This window comes from Centruroides vittatus, unplaced genomic scaffold (genome assembly GCF_030686945.1).
Source record: "Centruroides vittatus isolate TY-2023 unplaced genomic scaffold, ASM3068694v2 contig_371, whole genome shotgun sequence".
Lineage (NCBI taxonomy): Eukaryota > Metazoa > Arthropoda > Arachnida > Scorpiones > Buthidae > Centruroides > Centruroides vittatus.
In genome coordinates, this window is record NW_027122194.1 from 2754277 (window position 1) to 2778411 (window position 24135).

Genomic DNA, 24135 nt, shown 5'->3' on the forward strand with positions numbered 1-24135 from the left:
TAGAGTTACTGCTTTATGTAACTGTGATGTTAAATTAGATTGAACAACTGAAGTGCCTTTGACTGGTGTGCTTCTTCTCTCTCTCTCTGTAAATCGCAAATGTTTTCGAACCTCGTAACTGTGATGTTTCTTGTTTTCTTTTGGAGTTGCTCAAAATCTGTGTGAATCCAATGTATAACTCCAAAATAATAATAATAATAATAATAACAGAACATATTTAGAGCAATAAACATATATGTTGTTGCAGTACTTATATATTCGTTTAGAGTCACACAATACTTAATCTGTATGGTTTATTTACAGCACACCACATTGCTGCCAACATTAGAAAATAAAATTATGCTGCATTATTACCATCATTACTTTTTTATTGCTAGCTTATAAGGATTTATTATTTCATTTTGTTTGAAACCAAAGTTACAATAAATAAAAACAGAATATGTAGTTCAATTTTTGAGTAGTGTATTTATAATAACCAGTAATGTAGCCAGAAAAAAAAATTCTTTTTCTTTGAATGAAAAATAACAGTAAATATATAACAACCTCCTGAAACCTGATATAGTCATACTAAACAAACAACTACTACTAAAACCTGAGATACATTGTATTACCAAAGCCAGTCACCAACCATTGCTATATTCGTACTACACCAAACAGTTGCTGTAATTAATCAGGCTGATATTATGCTATAATTAATCATTAGAAACTAGGTAAATTGGTAAGAGGTAGATGTTAGAGGTAGGTGCCATCTTTTATCTAAATTAATAATTATAATAATTTAATAATTTATTAAATAATTTAGAATATTCTGGAAGAAAAGAACTAGCCCCAAGTGGGACTTGAGCCCACAACCTCCAATTTCTGCACCAGGCTAGTTTTTTCTTCCAGAATGTTCTAAATTATTTAATAAATTATTATAATTATTAATTTAGATAAGAGATGGCACCTAATATCTACTTCTAGCACCAATTTACTTAGTTTCTAATTATTAATTATAGCATAATATTATCCATATTACTTACAGCAATTGTTTGGCTTAGTATAAATAACAGTAATTTTAAGTTTTGCCTGTATTTTATTTCATTTATATTTTATAACAATAATATTATTTACTATTATTTTGTAACTATTAATTATTAAAATAATATCTATATTTAAACAAGTACCTTTTCTGATAAACTTTATAATTATTCAAATGTTATGACATCAAAAGAAGAAAATTGTATTAAGTTTCAATTTAGAATCCCAGCAAGCATTTGATTTGTAACAGTTGAAGCCTGAGACAGGCCCTGAATGAAGCCGAAAATGTTTATTTGAATAAAAACAGTATTTTCTTGCTGGAAGAATATGAAGAATGTTATGTAATTCATTTATTATTGCATTTAAAATGTAAAGTATATAGTTTTTGCTGTAAATAAATTATTAAATCACTGCTAATTTCAGGAAACAACTTTTATTAATTAAAAGAAATGTTTTTTGGTCAAGATTTGACTATCCTCAGCTTACAATCTTATATCTAATAGTATAGAATAATGTAGATTAGAATATATGAATTAGAACACATTGAAAATCAACATCCTGCACAGTTATAATTTTTGAATTTGAAACAAATAGAGTAGAATATATAAAATAAAATAAGTAATACCATAAATAAATAACTGCTCGGAATATTAATTTTGAACATGTTTTAGTTTGTGTATTTTATGCCACATTATTCTAAACTATTAAATTTAAGACTGTAAGCTGAGAATGATCAAATCTTGGCCAGAAACATTTTTTTTAAGTAATAAAAATTAGCTTTTTGAAATTACCAATGATTTATTTATTTATTTGCAAAAATAAATCCACTCAACACCTTTCATTTTCAGCATAAACTACATTTAATAAAAACTAAATTTTTAGTCTTATTAAATAGGTCTTCTTCAGGCTATAATCAATTAAATTGTTATAAAGTCAAATTCTCAATATTGGAAGACCAGATTTTACATTTGAATTAAATTTTAAGGTTTTAAATGGGAGATAACTTGTTACTAGAGGTAGACATTAGGTGCCATCACCAAAGCCAGTCACCAACCACTGCCTTATTCATACTATGCCGAACAGTTTCTGTAATTAATCAGGCTAATATTATGCTATAATTAATAATTAGAAACTAGGTAATTTGGTACTACAGATAGACATTAGAGGTAGATGCCATCTCTTATCTAAATTAATAATTGAAGCGTGCAATGCCATAAGGTTGTAAATGCCATTTTTCTCAAAATTCGTTTTATTGAAGAAATGAATTTTAAATGCAATGTTTTTTCCTACAAAAAAATATTGTGGCGATTGTGGCGCTCTAAGTGGCTATATTTTGAAGATGACGTTATGTGCAAGCCATAACGTTTTAAGCGCCAAAGCGCAAGCCACGTGACTTTTGGCGCGTAAAATGTTACGGTTTACTTTTACATCATTTTGTTATTCCAATTTGTAACGCAGTGAGTTTTTTACGAGTGAAATGAATTCCTTAAAGTATGAAATACCTAAAAGAAGAAAGAAATGTGCAGAAAAATGGAAGAAGAACATTCGAAAGAAACAAAAAAATAGTGGCTTAGAGTACATTTCTCCCATATCACAGAAAGTTAATCCGAGAAAGGATCCACCAACAGGGGTAAGTAAAAGACTTAATACTTCAAAAATATAGACGTAGATTTGAGATTTGCAAGATATGGATAGTTATTGTGTCTATGCATGGGTGAACAACTTGTATATGACTGTTTCCAACAAGTTTGTCAAACTTTTTGTTTACGTTACAGGTGACATGCAAGTGTTCCTTCGCTTGCAAAAACGTAACGTTGGCTTACCGTCAGGAACTCTTCCAACAATTTTATGAACTGGCTGACTACAATAAGCAACAGAGTTATCTTCAAAGACTTGTTCATCCCCAGATGATAAAAAGGAGACGATATGGGAAGTACCACCATCCTTCTGGAAGTAGAAGGCAACACTCTTTCAGTTATCATTTGCTTCTTCCCGGTGGAAGTGAAATAAGAGTTTGTCTTAAGACTTTGTGTAATACATTCGGGGTTACTGCAAGAAGAATTCAGTTGATTAGAGAAAAGATTTTGGAAGGAAAAATGGATGCTACTGATCAAAGAGGAGGCCAGCGAAAATGTACTGAAAAGCAGTTGTGGACGGAAAAAATAATTGAGCACATTAAGAGTTTTCCAAGTGAAGAAAGTCATTATGCTCGAGCCAAAAGTACAGATAAAATGTACTTATCACCTGATCTCAATGTTAGCAGAATGTATAGAGCCTTCCTTGAGAAATATTGTCAACAGTATGCTGGGAGCAAAGCCCCAGTTACTCGACAATGGTACAATGAAATTTTCCTGACCAAATTCAATCTGTCTTTTCAAAGACCTCGCATGGACACTTGCTCAACTTGTGACCGCCTTGATGTACGAATAAAAGCTGGTGATGCATCAGCAAAAACAGAACTGGAATTACATCATTACAGAGCTGAAGTAACCACAAAAGACATGTCTGATGACACAAAAAATGCTAAAACCTCAGATTCGTATGTTATATCTTTTGACTTGCAGCAGCAAATGTATATACCACAATTAACACACACTGAAATGTATTATGCTCAACAATTGGCATGCTACAACCTTGGAATTCACGATTCAATTAAAGAGAAAGGATGCATGTGTTTGTGGAGTGAGAATTTTGGAGGAAGAGGGTCTTTGGAAATATCATCCTGTATATACCATTATATTACTACTGAGGCTGCTATTGGTGACCGAAAGAAGCTGACTTTGTGGACAGACAATTGTGTTGGTCAAAACAAAAATCAATACGTGATAGCCATGTATCTGGTGTTATTGGCCAATAATGTATTTTCAGAAATAACACATAAATACCCTGTAAAGGGTCACACATTTCTCAGCTGTGATCGAGACTTTGCTCTAATTGAAAAACGGAGGAAAAAATGCAAAGCCTACACACTAAAGGATCTTGTGGACATCATTAAAAGTGCAGGGACCAAAAACCCTTTTACCTGCATCGTATTTGAGAAATTTCATGACTTTAAATCGATTGCCCACGCATTTTTGAATACAAAAGACCTGGGAATCTCAACAGCATCCCAAATTAGACTCTCATCAAATAACTTTGGTAAAGTTATGATTGCTAAAGATGGAGGTAAAGCAGCAAGATGGTGCACTGGGCTTAATGTGCTGAAAGATGGAGTTAGCATTGATGATTTCAAAAATCTTCCACTTCCTCTTGCTCGCTCCCATTTTGGGATTCCTCAAAAGAAGAAACCTGACATTGGTAAAATGATACCATTTTTAAATCCAATAGCACAAACCTATTTCAAGGAGATGCTAGCAGAACCGGATAACTAAATGCCAGTTTATTAATAGTTAACCTGTCACTTTATTATTTGATATTTCAAAATGATATTTGGACTTCCATTAATCTTTCAAATTTGAAGTTTTTAAATACGTTTTAACTTTTATTACACTAAATTAATACCTTATTGATAAAGATTACAGCCCAGTTCAAGTCATTAATAGATTATTGTCAGTTTTTAATGTTAAAATTGATATTGAATTTGTAAATTGTGTTTAATAATTTAAATGTAAGTTTTTGGTATTCAAAACTGTTTTTCAGCTGTAGAAACATTAATTTTATGACTGCAATCGTTTTTGGCATTTACAACTTTATGCACTTGCACAATTTTGGCATTTACAACGTTATGGCTCTAACCCTGTTTTTAAACTTTTTTTGTTTCCTTACTATTATTCGTAGGTGTTTGAAATTAAACCCAATGTTTTATTCCAAACTATAAATTGTTAAAATAATTTTTCTAGCATTTGATTAAAGTTTGTTCATTAGAAAAAGTGTTTTTTCTCTCTCCTGAAAAATTTGTTTTTTGGCATTTACAACCTTATGGCATTGCACGCTTCAATTATAATAATTTATTAAATAATTTAGAACATTCTGGAAGAAATGTTCTAAATTATTGGGAGATAACTAATCTGGAGTGAGATGTGCCTCATTGACTTTGACTTCTATGTCCATATCAGAGGCATGGACAACAAACTGTAGTTGGTTCTCTTATCAACCATATACTTAGGTTATTTTAGCCTGTCCCATAATGAGTGGTTGGTAACCCCTATGTATTCTAACTCCTCACCATATCTGTTACTAGGTGTCTATATACTGCTGTGATTCTTATTCTTGATATCTTGTTGTTCTTTTGAAGTTTGTACAGTACATGGTTGAGTTTCTATGATAGTATAATTTCATGTTGAAACCATCACAATTTTTCTGTAAATACAAGAGCAGTTTCTGTCATAGCTCACAAGTCTAGTGTGTGAGCTTTGATTGTTGTGTCATTACAGGTGTAACTGGTGATTAATTGTCATATAAGTATCCATGGGTATCCATGTTGTAATGATACAATATACATTCCTCAGTGTATTTAGGATGTCAGAGCAGAGGATGAAGATCCTTTTTATGAGCACATGGAAGGCTGAGAGTTTGAAGGTGTACAGATCATGGGATCATTGCCAGAATGACAAGATGCTGGTGTCTAGTTTATGATAGATTTGGTGGTGATATCCTCCTTTCAGAGTTATTAGTTAGGTCAAGAGAGAACATTTGTGCATGACTCTCCTGGTCACATTTTAAAATGAGTCCATATGGGTTGTTATTGATATGCTCAATGAACCTCTGTTTGTCAAGTTTGGATCATCAGAGAATTAGGATGTCATCAAATACCTCATATTCAGAACTATGTTGGAATGAACATGGTAAGATCATTCATTCAAGTTCTCTGATAACCACAGATCCTGAGAGGAGTCTCAATGGAACCCATTGAAACTCTTTTTTTTAAGTCTGATTGTTGTGACTTAAAAACAATAGAAGGTCATTAGTTCCAAAACATGTTGGTGATGTTCACTGGAATTTATCACATGGATTAACAGGAAGTCTGTTAGAAAGCAGAAACAAGGCTGTATTTGATTGAAGAGGTACAGGGAAATAAACTTGAACACAGTAAGGTATTCATCCTCCATTAGGGTGATTCCTTGCAATTTTTTGGTTTGTCAACTGAAGTCAGAGACCTCAAATATATAGTCCTGTAGATGTGTGGATAGAATTTGGTGCATGCCTTTTTCTAGATGTATGGGAGATGTGTGCTTGTCCATGATTGGTCATAATTGCACCACTCATGTTTTGGCTGATGTGAATAGCCCGGAGAGTACTAGCTTGATGCATGTGAACCTTATTATTCATTGTTTTGTCAACAAAGTCATATTACAGCACTGTGCATGCCATTGCAATGACATATGTATCTAATTGAAGAATGTGGTCTGTAACGTACTCTATGAACCGATGACTGGTGTGCAACAAAAAAAAACAAACAAAAATTTTTTATCATCACACACCGGTCATCAGTTCATAGAGTGCATTATTGACTATAACCCGGTGTTGTGTGTTGTTGTATGTGCTCTTATACATGATGTCCTTGCTGTTATAAGCAATAATTGTAAAACAAATAAACGTAACTGAATTTTTAAAATATAATACTGACCTTCTTATGATGATTCATCACTTAATGTAATATGTTGTATTAATAAATTTTGCATGGTACATTTGATATTTATTTGTAAACAAAAATAGTGCTGTCTACATTTAAAGGTAATTATTATAAAACTTCTTTGGGTGCTTATCTTTCTATAAGGGATAGTTTTTTCAGTTTTACAAGTGCATCCCAACCGATAAGGGGGTTTCAATTTATATATGGACCGTTTATTTTGAAAGTAGTGCAAGTCCATTTTTGGAAAAATTGAGAAATCACATAATTTACATATAATTTAGTGCAAACTTTTTATTTATAAACAATTTACACTTACTGTTAGTATTTTAAAATAACCATATGCTTTGATCAATTAAACATGCATCAGTAAATGACATTGCATAACCATTGATTATGAAAGTAGTGTAAGTTCATTTTCTGCAGTCTAATTAAGCACTTATGAGCTGTCCATAAATTACTTATGCATGTTTTTGAAATTTTACTCTCCCCCTCTTTTTCCCAGTTTGTCCAAGTTTCTGTAACCCATTCTTCTCTTTAGATGTCCAACATAATTCAACCCCCCATTAAAACCTTCATCACTTTATGAATGATAGAAACCATAAGTAGAAATAAAACATACAAGAAATTTTGAAATAAATATAATAAAATGCATAAACTGTATAGAATTTAAAACTGTCCATTATGAAATAAATGGATGCCCACTAATTTTCAACCTCCCCTTTTTTCCAGTGTGAATATCATTTATGGACAGCTCTCTTATAAGAGAAGAGTAAAACTACGAATTTTACCAACAAAAGCACAATTTGATTGCAACAACACAACATCACATTAACGCAATAAATATAAGTTAATATACAACCAATCATCAATTGTAATAATCGGGCAGATTACAAGCAATGTCTTATCATATAATTTCCAAATTTAATATTTGTTGCTTGTAATCTGCCTGATTATTACAGTGATGGTTGGTTGTGTAACAATTTGATGGAATGGAAATAGATGGAATGAAAAAAAGATCTGCATAATGAGCCTAAATGAAAAGCAGTGTTTAATGATAAGCTCATAATAATGATAAACTTATAAAATAGTTTAACAATAAGTAAATATTTTTAATGTTGAGAATAAACAACAGTATTTTATTTCTTGTTATTATTTATAAACGAAATCAGAATAAAATACAATCTATTTCAAGTGAAATTGAATTTATAAAGTCATAGAAACATTGTCAAACGTAGTACACTTTATTTATATTTTTGAATCAACTAAAATGCAAACCTTTAAATATTTTGAAAGAAGAAAAAACAGACTTACACCACTTTCAAAATAAACAGTCCATATATTAAAATGGACTCTCAGCCAATGAACTAAACCCATATCATTTTCAAAACTGTTCAATTGCAACAGATGCTCATGGAGCCATTTAGTTCCAAGAACTTTGCTAAGAACAAATGTGTATGTGTTTGTTGTGAATTATAATTACTGGGTTTTTAATTTGTTTTTTCTTATAATTTTTTAATTTATTTAATAAACTTTATTTTGTTTTTGTGCTTACAATGATTATTTGTCTGTATCATGACAGTATACATATATACTTGACTCAGTATCTAGAATTTGCTCATAAAATTTATGGCAATGCGAGCTTAACTTTATATACTGTACACTGCAATTTAGAAAAATCTCCAGTTTAACTAAATAGTTATTGTGAGTATTTTATTGAACTACAGTAATATTAATATCATTTACAAGGTAATAAATAAGATAATGAGTGGATTTTTGAACATATGTATGTTAGTAGAAATAGAAACTACAGTCAGGAAAACATAGGTAAGAACACTATGTTTCCACATAATTATATTTGTCTAGGCATTTATATGAGACTCCAGAAATGTTCTGGAAACTTACTAAATTTATTAATATTTAATATATTCTTCCATAAAAGGAAAAAAAAAATAATAATGGAAAAAAACCTTTTCTCAGAAACATGGTAAAGGAGGACAAGACTATGTAAGTCCCAAGATCAACTATCTCTGATTGGGATTGAACTAAATATTAATTTTGACTCATCTTGTACTCCAAAATGAAATCTTGTTACATTTAGTAATGAGTGACTGACCATTTAGAAAGTGAGAACAAAGAAAAGTGACCAATCTGAATGGGTGATTAGGGACAGAAAATAACAATAATAATTCTGAATTTCAAGAATGAGAGAGTTTCTGCTGCCAATTTTTCTGAGTGTCGGACCTTTCTTAGTTGCATCTTCAATTTCACCCTCAATTCTGTCTTTCTTTCTCTATCCAGATTGATATCACCTCCTTTCTGGACCATCAACAACATTGCCCCAGGGCTGCTGAAATGACAGAAGGATCTTTCTCTTTTGGATAGATTCTCTTCTCTCAGATTTCTCTTCCACGGAAAAACAAAAGACTTAAGGACTTCTTCATCACTTGCAGAGAACACCAAGAGCACTACTTTCTATAAGCCTTTTTAGTATGAGTAAATTGGGATATTTTTTTGTATTGTTTGTTGAGTCTGTCACACCCACATACAAATCGCCACCTCTCTTTCATTTTGACTTGAGTGCACAATTCAGCAACCTCACATTATTCACAGGTTAATCAATACATCTGTTCCATCAGAAAAGAATTTTTTGTCAAGACCCTCCAGTCTGAACCTGGATTCAGTGATTTCCATCTTTTGGGCCCATAAAAAACATCTCTATGGACAACAATTTTCAACTGTGGAGTGTGTGCATCACATGACTGTCTTGACACAAAATTGAGAGTCTTGACACAAAATTCTATTCTTATGGAATGGATGCATTGATTACCAATGGAACAAGTACCTGGACAAATTTGGTAGTTATTTGGAAACAGTGTTCTTACCTATGTATGTCTGACTATAGTTTCACATTTCTACTAACAAAGGTATGTTCAGAAATCCACTTGTTACATTATCTATTGATCCTCCCTTGTATATAAATATTGTAATGTTCCTTGGATGTAATAAACTACTGTACAGATTTTTACAGATAAACTACTTATGATTTAGGATTCCTGCCTTGAATCTTATTTTTTATTAATTTGTTCTCAGAAAAATGTTTTTTGCAAAAAATAATTCACATCTCTTGCTCTCTGCTAGAGGCAGTGCCATTAACTTCAATTACTCTGTGTTTTTTCACAATAATATACAGGTAAACCTCAGGTTAAGTCTTTCTCAATTATACTGTCAAAAAATATATATGTATGAAAAAATAAAAATCAAGTTTAAATCATTTTATTTGACTTTACATCTGTCCGCCACAAATATTGAAGTCATAATATCACTAGAAAAGCATTAGAAGCACATAAAGTCATGTTACTATACAATAAATAAGAATAAAATTATATAAAATCATATTAAAATACATACACTTACATTAAATGTTAATACTGTACATCATAAATCCTAGAGAACGAAATATGAAAACATCTGTGACTCTGCATTGTCATCTTATTTAGTGGTCTTTATTGGTAAATTTAATGTAAATTAGTTTATTTTCTACTATTGCAAAATAATTTTTTAATAACTGTGTTTGTTATTTAACTTTACAAAATCATTTTATTTTATAATGTCTTAGGGCAAACAACATTAACAAATAAAGTGTCTGCGATGTACTGTAAACATCGCCAAATTGTAAACATGTACATTTATAAGTATGTACGTACTGTACATGTATTCATAAATTTAGATAAATTTTAATTTTTAATATAGTACAGAAAAAAAATAATTTGTTTGTAAGCTTAAAATAGATTCTTATTAATCATATATTATTAAAAATGCATTAATAAATAAAATACAGAACTGGGAGTGATTATTTGTGGTTTAGCCTAGTGACAAGTAAATCTGACTTAAGTTGCCTCTCTTGGAACCAATTACCGATGTAAGGTGAGGTATACCTGTATTCATAAAAAGTTTATAATTAATTTACTTATAATGCCAGTATGAATGGTGTTTATAAACATTTTTATTAAATTAATTTGTCTGTCAATCTGTCTGTCCAGATAAAATAACAAAATTTTCACCCGCTTCCCATTTTAGTTCTAGTTGAAACTTTGCATGTTTATTTCTGATAATGATACTTTTTTTACAGTGTGCAAATTATTTTAGCAATTAGCAAAAAATTAAAATTTGTAAAAATTGATAACAGATGACACCAGGCAAACCATTGCTCTTTTTTAGTCTACATAAAATTTTGTAACTTAATTTTTCACCCACTTTCCAATTAAATGCTAAGTTTTGATAATTCAGTGTCACATACATAAAACTAAAAGGTAGAAAATAAAAATTATAACAAAAAGTTTTAAAGAAATGCTTTTTATTCACATAAATACACAAAAAAGTAAAAAATAAATTTTCTTCAGCTTCCACAATATTTTTTGGTATTATGTGATCAAAAATAAAAGTGTGGGATGCTCATGTTTAGAAATACTTTTAGTTACACTTTCTATTAATTTTTATGGGCTTCCCATGCTTTTATTTTTTTTCACGTAATACCAAAAATATTGTGAAAGCTGAAGAAAATTTATTTTTTATTTCTTGGGGCATTTATATATATTAATATATATAAAGTGTTTCTTTAAAATTTTTTCATATTTTTATTATTAATTAATTCACAACCATAACAAAAAATAATTTTTTTATGTCAAAGTTAAATAAACTTAAATATAAAAATTTATAGATTTCACAAAATGAGTTCATAGCACTGTCACTTTCTACATTGAATGATTTGTTTTGAAACTCTGTTTTCCAACATCAAATCATTCACTTTTTTCACTTTTTTCCCTATATCACGGAACAAAAATTAGTAAGTACTGTATTTTCAAATTAAATATTAATTCCATTACAACAACAATACCTGGAAAGCAATGTTAAATATTGATACAAACATACATCAAATCTAACCCGATATCATAAGCAAATACACCAACAACTGCCGTAAAGGATCCAAAATTTAGCCTGATCATTTATGGCAGTTGTTGGTGTATTTGCTTAAATATTGATGCTGAACAAAAAGGAAAAAGTGGATAAAACCACTGAACAGTGTTGGTTAATCTTGGGTTTGTATCCAATCATGTGTCAATAATGTAATAAAATATTGTTTTTGAATTCATTTAAAATGAAACATTTGAAAATGCACATATGCCATATCATGTTGTTGGAGTTTAAACTCAGTGATAATGCTATAGAAACAGTAAAAAAGATTTGCAACGTCTATGACAGTGGAGTAATTTCAGACAGCACAATTTGAAAGTGGTTTACAAAATTCCATTTCAGTGATTTGTTCTTAAAAGATGAAGAAAGACCAGGCTGCTTCTCAGACTTTGATGACGACGTTTTAAAAGTCCTGACAACAAGGGAGTTAGCAAAGAAATTGCACACATCCCAATCAACCATCAATCGTCACCTCCAAAAACTAGGAAAAGTGAACGAGCTGGGAGCTTGGGTTCTGCATAACTTCAGTGAACAGAATAAAGGGCTGACAGAAGATCGATAGCTGCTACCTTGTTTTTTTGGCTAAAATTATTATGAGCAATTAAAAGTGGATCACATACAAAAATGTCGTTTGAAAAAGACAATTGGTTGACAAAGATGATTAGCCTTAAGTGGACCTCAATCCCAGTGTGCGCAGAAGAAAAATTTTGTTATGTGTATGGTGGGATTGTCGAGGAATTATCCATTTCAAGTTGTTGCCACATAATCAGACTGTTACTGTAAATGTATACATTCAACAGTTAGAGCAGCTTTTGCTAAAACTTCAAGAAAAGCATCCTGCAAATGTTAACAGAAAAAAAAAAATCATCTTATTGCATGACAATGCAAGGCCACATTCAGCAAAGATTACACAAGGAAAAATTTTGGTGCTTGGTTGGTCTGTTTTGCCTCATCCACCATATTCATTGGACCTGGCACCAACAGATTTTCATTTTTTCCAGTCACTGTAGAATGCTTTTCAAGGGCAACACTTCCAAAATGATGACCACGTTCATGAGTTCATTGAGGAGTTTTTAATTCAAAACTATCAGAATTTTATTCAAGGGAATTGACAGGTTGCCAAAAAAAATGGCAAGAAATCATGAATATTGACTGTCAACATATATTAGATTAAAGTTTATTGTTGTACATTTTATTGGCAAATAAACTTCAGTTTAGAACTTATTTATAAATCAATGCAATGTATCGTTAGTGGGTAATACTAAAAATATGAATGATTTTTAAATTATGTAATGTAATTCACAAACTCGGAGAGTGAAAACTCTATCTGCACATTTTATAATTTTTTTTAACATATATAAACAAGCATGTTGTATATAAAGTATGATATTGATTATTCTATGAATTGATTTATTTTCTAAAAGTTTAAAAACATTCTATAATTTTATTTTGTTTATTTCATTGATCTAACATATGATCAATGAAATAAACAAAATAAAATATGTTAAGCCATTGTATATTTTTACTTTAAATGTACAAATATATAATTGAGAAAGTTATATAATAATAATATTTTAGTAAAATTATCAAAACTATATTTTATTTTCTTGTAATAATGTATTTTTTAAATAAAAACTAACATATTTAAATACTTTAATGTTTAAAATTTGTTTTTATGAGATTTAATATTTAATTCAAATTTTATAAGTGCATTAGATTAACAATTTCAAATTTTTTGGGTTATGTACTGCAGCATAGCACATTTACTATAATCAGTTTTAAAAATATCATTAAAAGAATTTTAATATTTTGTTGTAAAAACTTTCTTATAATATCAGTTTTTTCATGTGAATTTCTTAAATAGAAAAATATTTTATTACCTATTACAATTATTAATTAAATGTAATAGGTAAATATGGACTATTCTGTAAAATACAATTATGAAATTTTAAAAATTCTTTTGTAATATTTGAATGTATCATATTATCATTTAGATCATTATGAATAAAATTAAATTAAACTGCAGTAGTTAATTTGAAATCAAATAAATTTAATTGATTGTTTATTTCATTTCTATTTTGTCTAACAGAATCTTGAACCTGATTACATTATTAGTTTATAAACATTTTTGACTAAAAAATATATTATATTTCTGAAACTAAGGAACATTTTTTAATTAAAAAGAAAATTTTTAATTAAATACTAATAAATTTATTTGTAAAATATTAAGTTTTTTATAGTAACTGGAAGAATCTATAGATGGCACCACTATCCTGTTGTATACATGTGTATAGAAGATGGTCTTTAACCTTTTCAGAAATGTCATTCTCTGATTGTCTAATTAGTAATTGATTAACATTCTAATTTCACTGAAGTGCATTCCTCATCTTCTTGATCATCATTAAAGGTTAATTTTTTCTGGCATCACATTATAGTCTTTAGATAAATTGTTTATGTATATGAAATTGAGAGTAGATACATTTTTTTAAAGACTTTCTATGCCTTATGTAAAACTAATTGATTGTATTTTATATTAACAAAATGCATAATGAATAATTGTTATCACATTTTATGAATTCAAAGTCAAAGGTTCATAAATTCTTGATCTATTTAGATTGTATATATATAATATTTTTAAATTTATTATCAATATTTATATGTTTGGGTGTGTATATATATATATATATATATTATATATATGTGTATGTATGTAATAATAAACTATTCTTTCTACCTGTGTATTCCACATATATGGCTTTAATTATATTAAGTGTAATGAAAAATAACAAATTATTCCACAGTAATTGCTTACCTTAATATAAAAACCCAATACAAATTTATTCATTTCAAACAATGTTATATTCTGTTTACTAATTTATTAAATTCATTATAACTTTTCTATTATTAATAATTATAAAAAAAAATTTGTACAATTAAAATTATAGGAAAATACAATATTATTGTTATTTTAATGAAATCTCAAGTCTAATAAAAAGTATAAAGCAAAATTGCTTGATTTTTATCAGTCTAGCTTTGTGATAAATTGTAATTAACTTTTAAATGGGTATGATATCAGATAGAATTGTAATATAAAGATATAAAATATTTTGAAATGATTATAACTATTATATAGGATATCAAAGATATACAATTAATATAAATTTGTAATTAATTTATAAAGAAATTCATAGGAGAATATTGCATTCTTTTTAGAGTCATTTTTTGTATCACTTTATAATAATAATTGAATTTACTAGTTTTAATTCTTCATTTGAAAAAAAAAACTTCCATTGAACATTGTGTGAAACACATACTATAAACATTTTTGAATACTTATTTAGGGAGATATTCTCATTAGAAATGTTGATGACATTGATTTAAAAAATAAATTGAAAATATTTCTAAGTAAAAAAATTGGAATTTTGTTTTCTTTAAATTAGCACTTATAAAATATCAGTAACTATCTAGATTAACTGTTTAATCTATTTTTATTGATTGAAACAACTGAACTAGTTAATATTCATCAAAATAATTTTAAAAAAGCTGTATAAAAATTATAGAATTGAATTTATGTATTAGTTCATTACAAATGTGATTGGTGCTCTAATGTTAATTTTGAATAATACTTCTGTTAAGAGAATTTTTTTTTAATGATTGATCAAGTCTCAAACTGTTCTTATTCCTTATATGAAGAATGAGATTTTATCAATGTCGAAAAGAATAAAAAATATATTATTTTGTTTTTTTAGATGATATTGTTTCAAATTACGTAAGAGAAAGAAATATAGAAACTAGTTAAGGAAAGAATTTTCCAACTATTTGTTGACAGTTCCATTTTTAATATGATGTCATATGATTCACAACTCAGAAGCATTGTGATTTATTAGTTAGGATACCAGTAATCAACATCAACTGGTATAAGATTTTTAAAATCAAATTTGATGCTTATCTATATTAATGCTACACATTATCTATACATGAATATCAACTCAAAAACCTGATTTATAGTTAAAGTTAAACAAACTGACTGCCTCTAAATAAATTATTTAGTATTTAATTAATTATATAGCCATATTATACTCTGATAATTTGGCAGTTCATTTGCCTTTAAAAATTATCTATTCATTCAAGCACCAAAACATTATAAAAGAATATTTTTGATATAACCAAATTACATTACTTATAACAGTTATTTTTAAAATAAATTTATAACATTTTTTAAGAAAACCCACTTTTGATTTTGTGTGACAATGCTCAAGGAAAAGGATGGATATCCATGTGCATATGCTAATAGGCTTAACTGCCATGATGGAGATCAGAAATAATGTTTTCATAAGCCTTGCTTTTGAATTTTTTCAAAGTATAACTTGCATTTATAAGCACATATACTTTGGCAAAATTCAACCAAATCAAAACAAGTGTTATGAAGGTATTATTCAAAATCTCTACCATGGCAGTTAAGCCTGTTAGCATATGCACAGATATCCATCCTTTTCTTTGGGAATATCATGCTATGCCTTACTTGTCTCTTGATTTTGTACCATTTTTTCTTCTTTTAATGTTTATTGTACTTCATTTTTAATTGTATATGCAGAAATCTTATGAAATTCATTTGTTTTAAATATAAATAACTCAAAATAATTATGACACAACAGGAGAAGTAATCAAATGAAAGAAGCAGTACACCTTGTATAACTTCAGCAATATATTTAGTTAACCAAAAATGTTTTTGACCTACTACTATAGGCCTTCTTCAGTTGGAACACAAACTTAAATGAAAAAGGAATAAAAAGAACGTTTCGAAAACATTAAATTCGACAGAAATAATTTAAATTAAAAAGAAAAGGAAGAATGTTCTAAATCATACAATTTAAATACAAGTGATATAAGAAATAAATAAATACATAGTATAATCAAAACATAAAAATGCAAATACAAGCAAAAAAAAAGGTGGAAAAATAAAATAACAATAAAAATAAACAACTATCAGAGGATTAAAGCTCATATATATATTTCCAGGCCGTCAATAATGTGTCAGCATCCCTATGATTGATGCACAAGTGTTTTCTATTAGCTTTAAAAATTTCTAACAATGCCAAGAACTGAAGAAGGTCTATAGTAATAGGTCAAAACATTTTGGTTAATTAAATTTATTGCTGGAATTATATAAGGTGTACTGCTTTTTTCATTTGTAAATAATTCTTAAGGCATTAAATAATCCAAATAGTATTAGTCAAACCTTGGGTTTTGAACTTAATTCATTCTTAAAAGGTGTTTGAAAACCAATTTGTTCTAAAACTGAAACAAATTTTTTTGTAAGAAACAATATAAAACAGATTAATCTGTTCTCAACCCCAAAACAAAAACTTTTTTTTAATTGTATTTCGTGCATAAAAATGCTTATAAAGGCAATGTAATATTATATTATTTATATCTATATCTATCTTTCTCATTATATATATATATTTCCACAGATAAGACAATAGTTGAATCATAAAAAAAGGCCCCCAAAATCCAGAGTTGTTTTATAGGACAGATACAAAACAATTAAATTGAAATTTATATAAATTAAAACCATTATAAAAAAATGGACAAACCATAATTATTTACTACTAGAGAGTAGGGCATGTCCACAAAATAGAATAACCCATACGATGTTTTTGTGAATAGTCAAGGGCATTACCCGAATGCCTGAATCAGTGCAAACGTTTGCAACAATAGCAAGGCAGAAAATAAAATTTGTTCATTCAAAAAATTACAAATAGGACATAATTCTGTATACGCTATACAGTATTTTTATCCAGATAATGATCACTGATCTAAACTAAATTCATAGGCCATTGATAGTTTGGAGGTTGTTTTATAGGACAGATATATGCTAAAACTATAAAACTTTGCTGAAAATTTATACCTCATCTTATCTGCGGAAATATACAGTATATATATATATATATATATATATATTAAAAGCGAAATGTTCCATCATCGCCAATCGACTCAACTCTGACTGTCTGGATGAAATATAACTAAATCAATCAAGAGTGATACTTTGATACTTTAGCCTCAATTGATTCGATTTCAGTTTTGGTATAAAGGCTTTAATTATTATTTTATTATTTTTAGTTTTATTTAATATTATAATATATAATATTATATTAATAAATTTTTCATTTAATTTAACTTACACTTATTTAAATACGAATTCTTGAATGCCATTTATATTACATGAATGTTAATTAATACAAATCTTCAACAAAAACCTAATAACCGGTGCAAGTCCAATCAAATTTTTATCGCAAACGTTTTCAGACACCGTTTGCGATAAAAATTTGATTGGACTTGCACCGGTTATTAGGTTTTTGTTGAAGATTTGTTTACAATCTGGTGTTTTTTATGAGTTTGTTAATTAATACAGTTTTTATTAATTAATTTGATTTAAATTCAGCAGTGGCACATACCAAAAAATGGAAATAGTTCTTTTTTCACATGTTCATTGAAATGTAATTTAAATAGCAACGTCATCAATGATTTGTGTTACGATATGATCTAATGACATGAGGTGGTCTCCATACCACTAACTTCTGAATCACTAGTCCTGTCATTGATTGGTAGGGCCTTCAACTTTCTTTAACATAGGATGTTTAGGAAGTTGATTATCAGTGGCTGGCTGTGTCGAGCACTTGTTCGGCAATCAAGTTATCATACAGTTACCAGGGCAAAAAAGTTTTCAAAATTTTAAACTGAATTGTTCGAAAAGTGAGGCATTTAACCAAGGTTTGACTGTATCAAATGTTAAAATATTTTTTTTCTTTATTGATTATCTTATTGCAAATTTTATTATTGAATTTTATATAAAAATTTTTTAACTAATGATAAATGATCTATTTCAATGGTATTTAAACATTTTAACAGTGTGACCCCAAGGTAATTTTCCGCGACCCCAAATGGGGTCGCGACCTATAGATTAAATACCACTGGTCTATTTGAATTAATTGAATTAATATAAAATTAAATAAATCTATTTGAATTAATTTAAAATTATGATTTTTAAATTTAACATAACAATAAAAAAATAAATATCAATATGATGATGTTATAAAAACGAGTCATTTTTTTAATATTAATTCATAAATTATACAATTAGATGCTAGTGGTAAAATACAATTAAATTAAGAATGAAAATGTTAATCAATTCTCTGTTGATACATAATAAATAAATGCTAATAATGAATTAATAAATCTGTGTATGTTTTCATGAAGACACTAAATACATTTTAATATAAACTCACATATCACAAATATGCAATAAGAGGATTAATTCAAAAAGTTTAATATTCTATTAAGTTTGTACAGTAGAGAGTCAAAAATCGGAATCAATTGGGGACTGGGGTTGTTCAGCTTAGTGATTTGTTCCGATTACCGATTATGTACGAAAAAATATATTAACCTGTCCGATGTTCAAATTTTTCTCCGTTGCGTGTCGCTTCGTGTTGAATTTTTGTCGATTTTAAGCCTAACGAAAATTTTTATAATAATAATCGAGGCTATCGTATCGTTAAAAATTATTTCTTCATTTTGTACAAACAGAATAAATATATTGAAGAATATAAAACATAAAAATTATACTTTAGAAGTAAATTTAGTATCAAAAACGTTCGATTCAGCACGACACAGTCCGACTGAAAATCGTTCCGATTACTGGCGATCCGATTAACGACTCTCTACTGTATATATTTTTGTAATTTTATTATGAAATGTATTTTTGATTTTTCTCAAATTATTTAATTTTTCACATTTATTTTTACTGTTGGACACTATTATTAATAATGTTTATTAAAATTTAGTTTATTTATTTCTGATATATAAGTTAAATTTTTTATTTAATAATTTGTACATTTTTAATTTTGTATTTTTTTTATTTAGATAATATATTTAATAAATTATTTTATTGTTATCTGTATTAAATAATGAGATTTTTATTTCTTTGAATTATTTTAATTGCTTAATATTAAGATCGTGAAAAACTGAAACAAAATAAAAACTGTGCATTTTTTATTATTATGCAATATTCAAAATTTTGTTTAAACTTAAATTTTAGGAAACAAGAAGTTGATGACATTGTGATGGAATTGATTACTTCAAACCTGAAAAATAATGATGACGACTCTGATGATCAAAGTGAATCAGATGTTGAATCAGATTATGAGGTAATTGTTGATATTAAACTTTTTTCTATATACACTATATATATCTAGAATAATGTTAGTATTACGAAATAATCAATGTATTAACTTTGTTCAAGAAGTTCAATTTTTAAACAAAATCTAACACCTTATCTTCGCTGAGAAAGTTTAATTTTAAACAACACGTTTTCGGCCTATTTCTATAGGCCATCATCAGGCTAAAAAATCGAATAGTTTCAATTTTTAATTGTAAAATATTTTGGAGACAATTTTAGTTCTGTTTTTAATAATAACACTGAATCAAAATTGTTAAAAGCAATTTCACAATATAAAATACAAAAGATTGTTTTATATATAATGGTTTAGGAAATTAAAAATTTACCATCTGAAATGGGTTTTCTAAGAGGATCAGTCCAAAAGTACTTGGCCAACCCAGAAGGGATTTATACACACTCTAGAAGTCTTTGTATGGTTGCATATAAATCTCTATCCATTGGTCTCTCCTTTTTGTGTTACAAGTTCCTGAAGTAAATGAGGTAGCTTAAGAAGTGAAAAATGGAGGCAGAAGAAATCTAATCTGTGATAAAATATATCCAGAAAAAGAGGTTTAAGCCCAAAACAATATTCATGCAGGTGTTGTACAAACATCCCGGAGAATACCTCTTCATATAGTGCAGTCAAGAAATGGACAATTAAATTGAAGCATAAGAGACAGAGCATCAAAGATGAGCTTTACCCTGGCTGTTCTGTTGAATTCATGACCCAAGAAAATGTGAGGAAAGTCTACGAAAGAATCCCATTAAGCAAGACTAATGAATTATTTCTCCAAAGCAGAGGAACTGGACTTGTCACCTGCAAAAGTTAAATGGATCATATGTGAACACTTGGAGATGATAAAGGTTTCAGCTTATAGGCTACAAAACTTTGACTAAGAATGAGCAATTATTTTATTGTGATGACATCACAATGTCAGGCTGCAATTTTTAACTTATTTAATTTAAAATAGGCTATATGTTCATCTTAAATTAGCAGTGTCTTGCCCCTGTACAGTATATTATACTCTTCCTGTTAGCAATAGAGTCATGCCAGTCATCTATCTAACTCTTTTAAAAAGAAATATTTAAATTGAAATAATGCAACTTCTGGTGTAAACTGAAAGTTTATATATAATATAATATAGTTAATTGGGCCTACTGTTCCTAAGCTTTTCAATTATCTTGTCTTAATTTTCATGTATCTAATTCTGTTCTTGAGATTAAGGAAGAACAGACAGCAGATGTATGGATGACAAAGGGGATTTATAGGTTTACAATTTTTTCAAATTGCAGCCCAATAAACTACACTGTTTTTCAGTGTTATAGTCATTTACTTTAACTATAAAGAAATGCTATCAAATTTTCAAAATGTCAAAAGTGCTTTTTTGTAGTTAACTTTTCAAGTAAACAACTTTAATGCCAAAAAACAGTGTAGTTTATTCTTATTCTAAGTTTGGTATTATTAGTGAGTACATTTTTAAAAACTTCTGACTCCTGAACAAAAGTTTGTCTGTCAAGACATGTCTCATGAAAATCAAGTCCTGTATACGAGATTCCGAGGACTTACTGACTGTGATTTATGAATGTTGATACAACAATCTTGGCAATAGAAACACCACTTCACCATCACCAGAAAAGATCAAGCCAGTCTCATCTGATGGAAAGGTGATGCCAGTTTTCTGGAATAGTGGAGTTCTTCTGCTTTAGTTCTTGTTATGTAGACACTCAATCAGCAGGGCTTATTACACAGATTTATTGCATAAGTTGATGCAGGTCTTGAAGAGGAAATGCCAGGCAAAGTTCAGCAAATATGTTCTTTTCCACTAAGATAATGTATCAGATATAGGTTAATGTGTGCATTGGTTGTCAAAATGGCTTTCAATTGATTCAACACTTCCCCTATAAACTGGATCTAAAGCAATTAGACTATCTTCTTTTCCCAAACGTAAAAAGCCACTTTTGTGGAGTGTGTTTTCAAGGAAAGGTGTGATGCTGAAAACCACTATTTTTAACACCCTTGACTTCTATTCCAAGGGAATCAATTCATTGCAGCACTGCTGATGGAAAAAGTGTGTAGATATCTTGGAGTATTATGTTGAAAAGTAGTCCTGATTTATTACTCTGGCACCACTTTTGAGTTATGCCAAAGACTTTTGAACCAACCTTCATGTTTTGATTTATTAGAAGCAGCAATATTTTCCAGTTTCAATCATAAAAAATTTGATAATACAACAAGTCCTCACTCATTTCATTATAACATTATTTAGGAAAGATACAAGTATATTTGTAATCATTTACAATTATTGTTGTTGAATTTTCTTTATAAACAGTAAAATCTATTCTAAGAGTTGGGAAATAAATGGTGGAGGTTGAAAACATGATTCAATTAGAATAATATTAACTGAATTATATCCTTTTTATATCATTTAACATTTAACCTGCAATAAAATTGGTTTTGATATATGTCATTTTCTTACCATCTCAATTTTTGTTGGCAATGTTAAGTGAGGACTTGTAATTAAAATAAATTTAGTTATAATTGTATTTAAAGGTTTAAACAGCATTTTTTGTATGTACAGTACAGTTTAATGGAATGCATCTTCAAATGTTTATTCTAAACTTTAAATATCACAATCTTTGTATTCCATTAAAATGATAGAACTTGAAGATGTTTAAATTAGGCCAAAACTATAAAGGATAGACAATATTGCAGAAATATATTTATGACATCCAGACATATCCTATATATGTCATATATGATACACTCCACCAATACCATAATAATAACTCTTTTTGCTAGTTACCAATAAAGTGGGACAACACAAGTTGAAATTGTGTTGTCCCTCTTTATTGAGGTGAGAGAGCTTAATAATTTCAATGAACCATAGAGCAATATCAATGCAAGCATCCAGTAAACCACTAGTGCCACTAAGGTTTATGGGAAGAAATGAAGTAAAAAGTGATCTACAAGAGTGTCTGATCCAGACTAGAGGTGAGGTTGCTAAACAGCATTTGTTTCTCATGTTATAAATCATGAGACCTGATTTATAAACACTTGGCTTTAGATATATATAGAGTTTATACTTAAGCACCTATCAAGGGGAAAAAGAGATCTTTCCAGCATTGTATATGGGGTATGCTTGTTCCAGCACTAAAATAACTGAAGGGAATCAATTTAAGACAATTTAGCATAACATACAAATAATATCTACTATAAAGGATAGACAATATTGCAGAAATTGTTACAAAAAAGTAAGTTTTATTTTGTTAGAGAGCATGTCTAAAATGACCACTCTCAGCAGCAATACAAAGATGTAAATAGTTGAGTGTGGCATTAGGGTTGACATTTCTGTTGTCACCATTTCACAGACCTGTTGTAAGCATCTCCAGTTTGACAACATTCTGCAGTGCTGTGGGTGCATAATATACCAATGCTTTTAGGTGGCCTCAAAGAAAAAAATCCAGAAGAGTTAAATCTGGTGAATCTAGTGGATGTGGAACAGGGCTGTGTTGTCCTAGCCAGCAGTTGTCAAACTGATCTCTGGGAATGAGAGGTGCACCATTATGCTGGTATCAACTCTGTTTGTATCAAATCTGCTTTAGTTGCACCAATGGCATGTCATTATGCCATTCATCCACTATTGTGTTTACAATGTTTAGATATTGACCCCTATTTAAGGTACCATCCTACTGGGAACAGACTGTTTACTTACCCCAAATTTCAAACCAGACATTTAGGGTAAAACACACTTGATTTTGATGTGCCATATGCATTATGGAGCATGCTCTGCCCAGTAGTGCACATTGTGACAATTATACACTTTATTCTAAGAAAATTGCTTTGTCAGTCCATAAAATGTGCAGGCATTGTGGTTTATTATGTTGTAAATTTAACATCATGTTGTGCTGCTCTAATCACTGTGTAGCAACCTCAGCATGCTATGCTGGTTGCAAATAGCAGTAGAATGGATACATGTCCATAATATATGGTGTAACTTATGTGTCTACTGCAATCCATAATCTAAGCTAATCTAACCTAACCTAACCAATGCTAGAAAGAGCTGTTTTACTGTGGATAGATGCTTAAGTGGACTCCCTACATACCCACTTCTGTGAAGAAAAATGGTTATGAAATATTCTCAGCATGGAACAACAACTGCTACTTTACAACTGGTTAACTTAGAATTAATGAACAACTACACTAAATCTAAAAACCAGAAAAATTTTTTTTAAATGCGAAGGTTTAAACCTAATAAACAACGAGAATTGGTTATGGTTGAAGTATGGTATTTCTTTTTAGTTAATCATCTGCTCACTAATATAAATTACTCGAAATCGGTTAAAAAAAGAGTAG

General features: G+C 29.0%; 1 protein-coding gene across 2 annotated transcripts in view; it reads left to right on the top strand.

The window, feature by feature from the left end:
- The window catches only part of Non2 (upstream activation factor subunit spp27 homolog Non2), a 57033-nt gene that overhangs the window by 4847 nt on the left and 28051 nt on the right, over window positions 1-24135 (top strand). The window contains exons 1-2 of one of the 2 annotated variants that reach the window (XM_067270564.1): window positions 13853-13970; window positions 19662-19770. In XM_067270564.1, coding sequence (XP_067126665.1) covers window positions 19687-19770 — 84 coding nt within the window. In that variant the 5' untranslated portion in view covers window positions 13853-13970; window positions 19662-19686. Of the gene's footprint in view, window positions 1-13852; window positions 13971-19661; window positions 19771-24135 lie in introns of those variants that run through there. The other variant, XM_067270563.1, reaches the window with a different exon arrangement.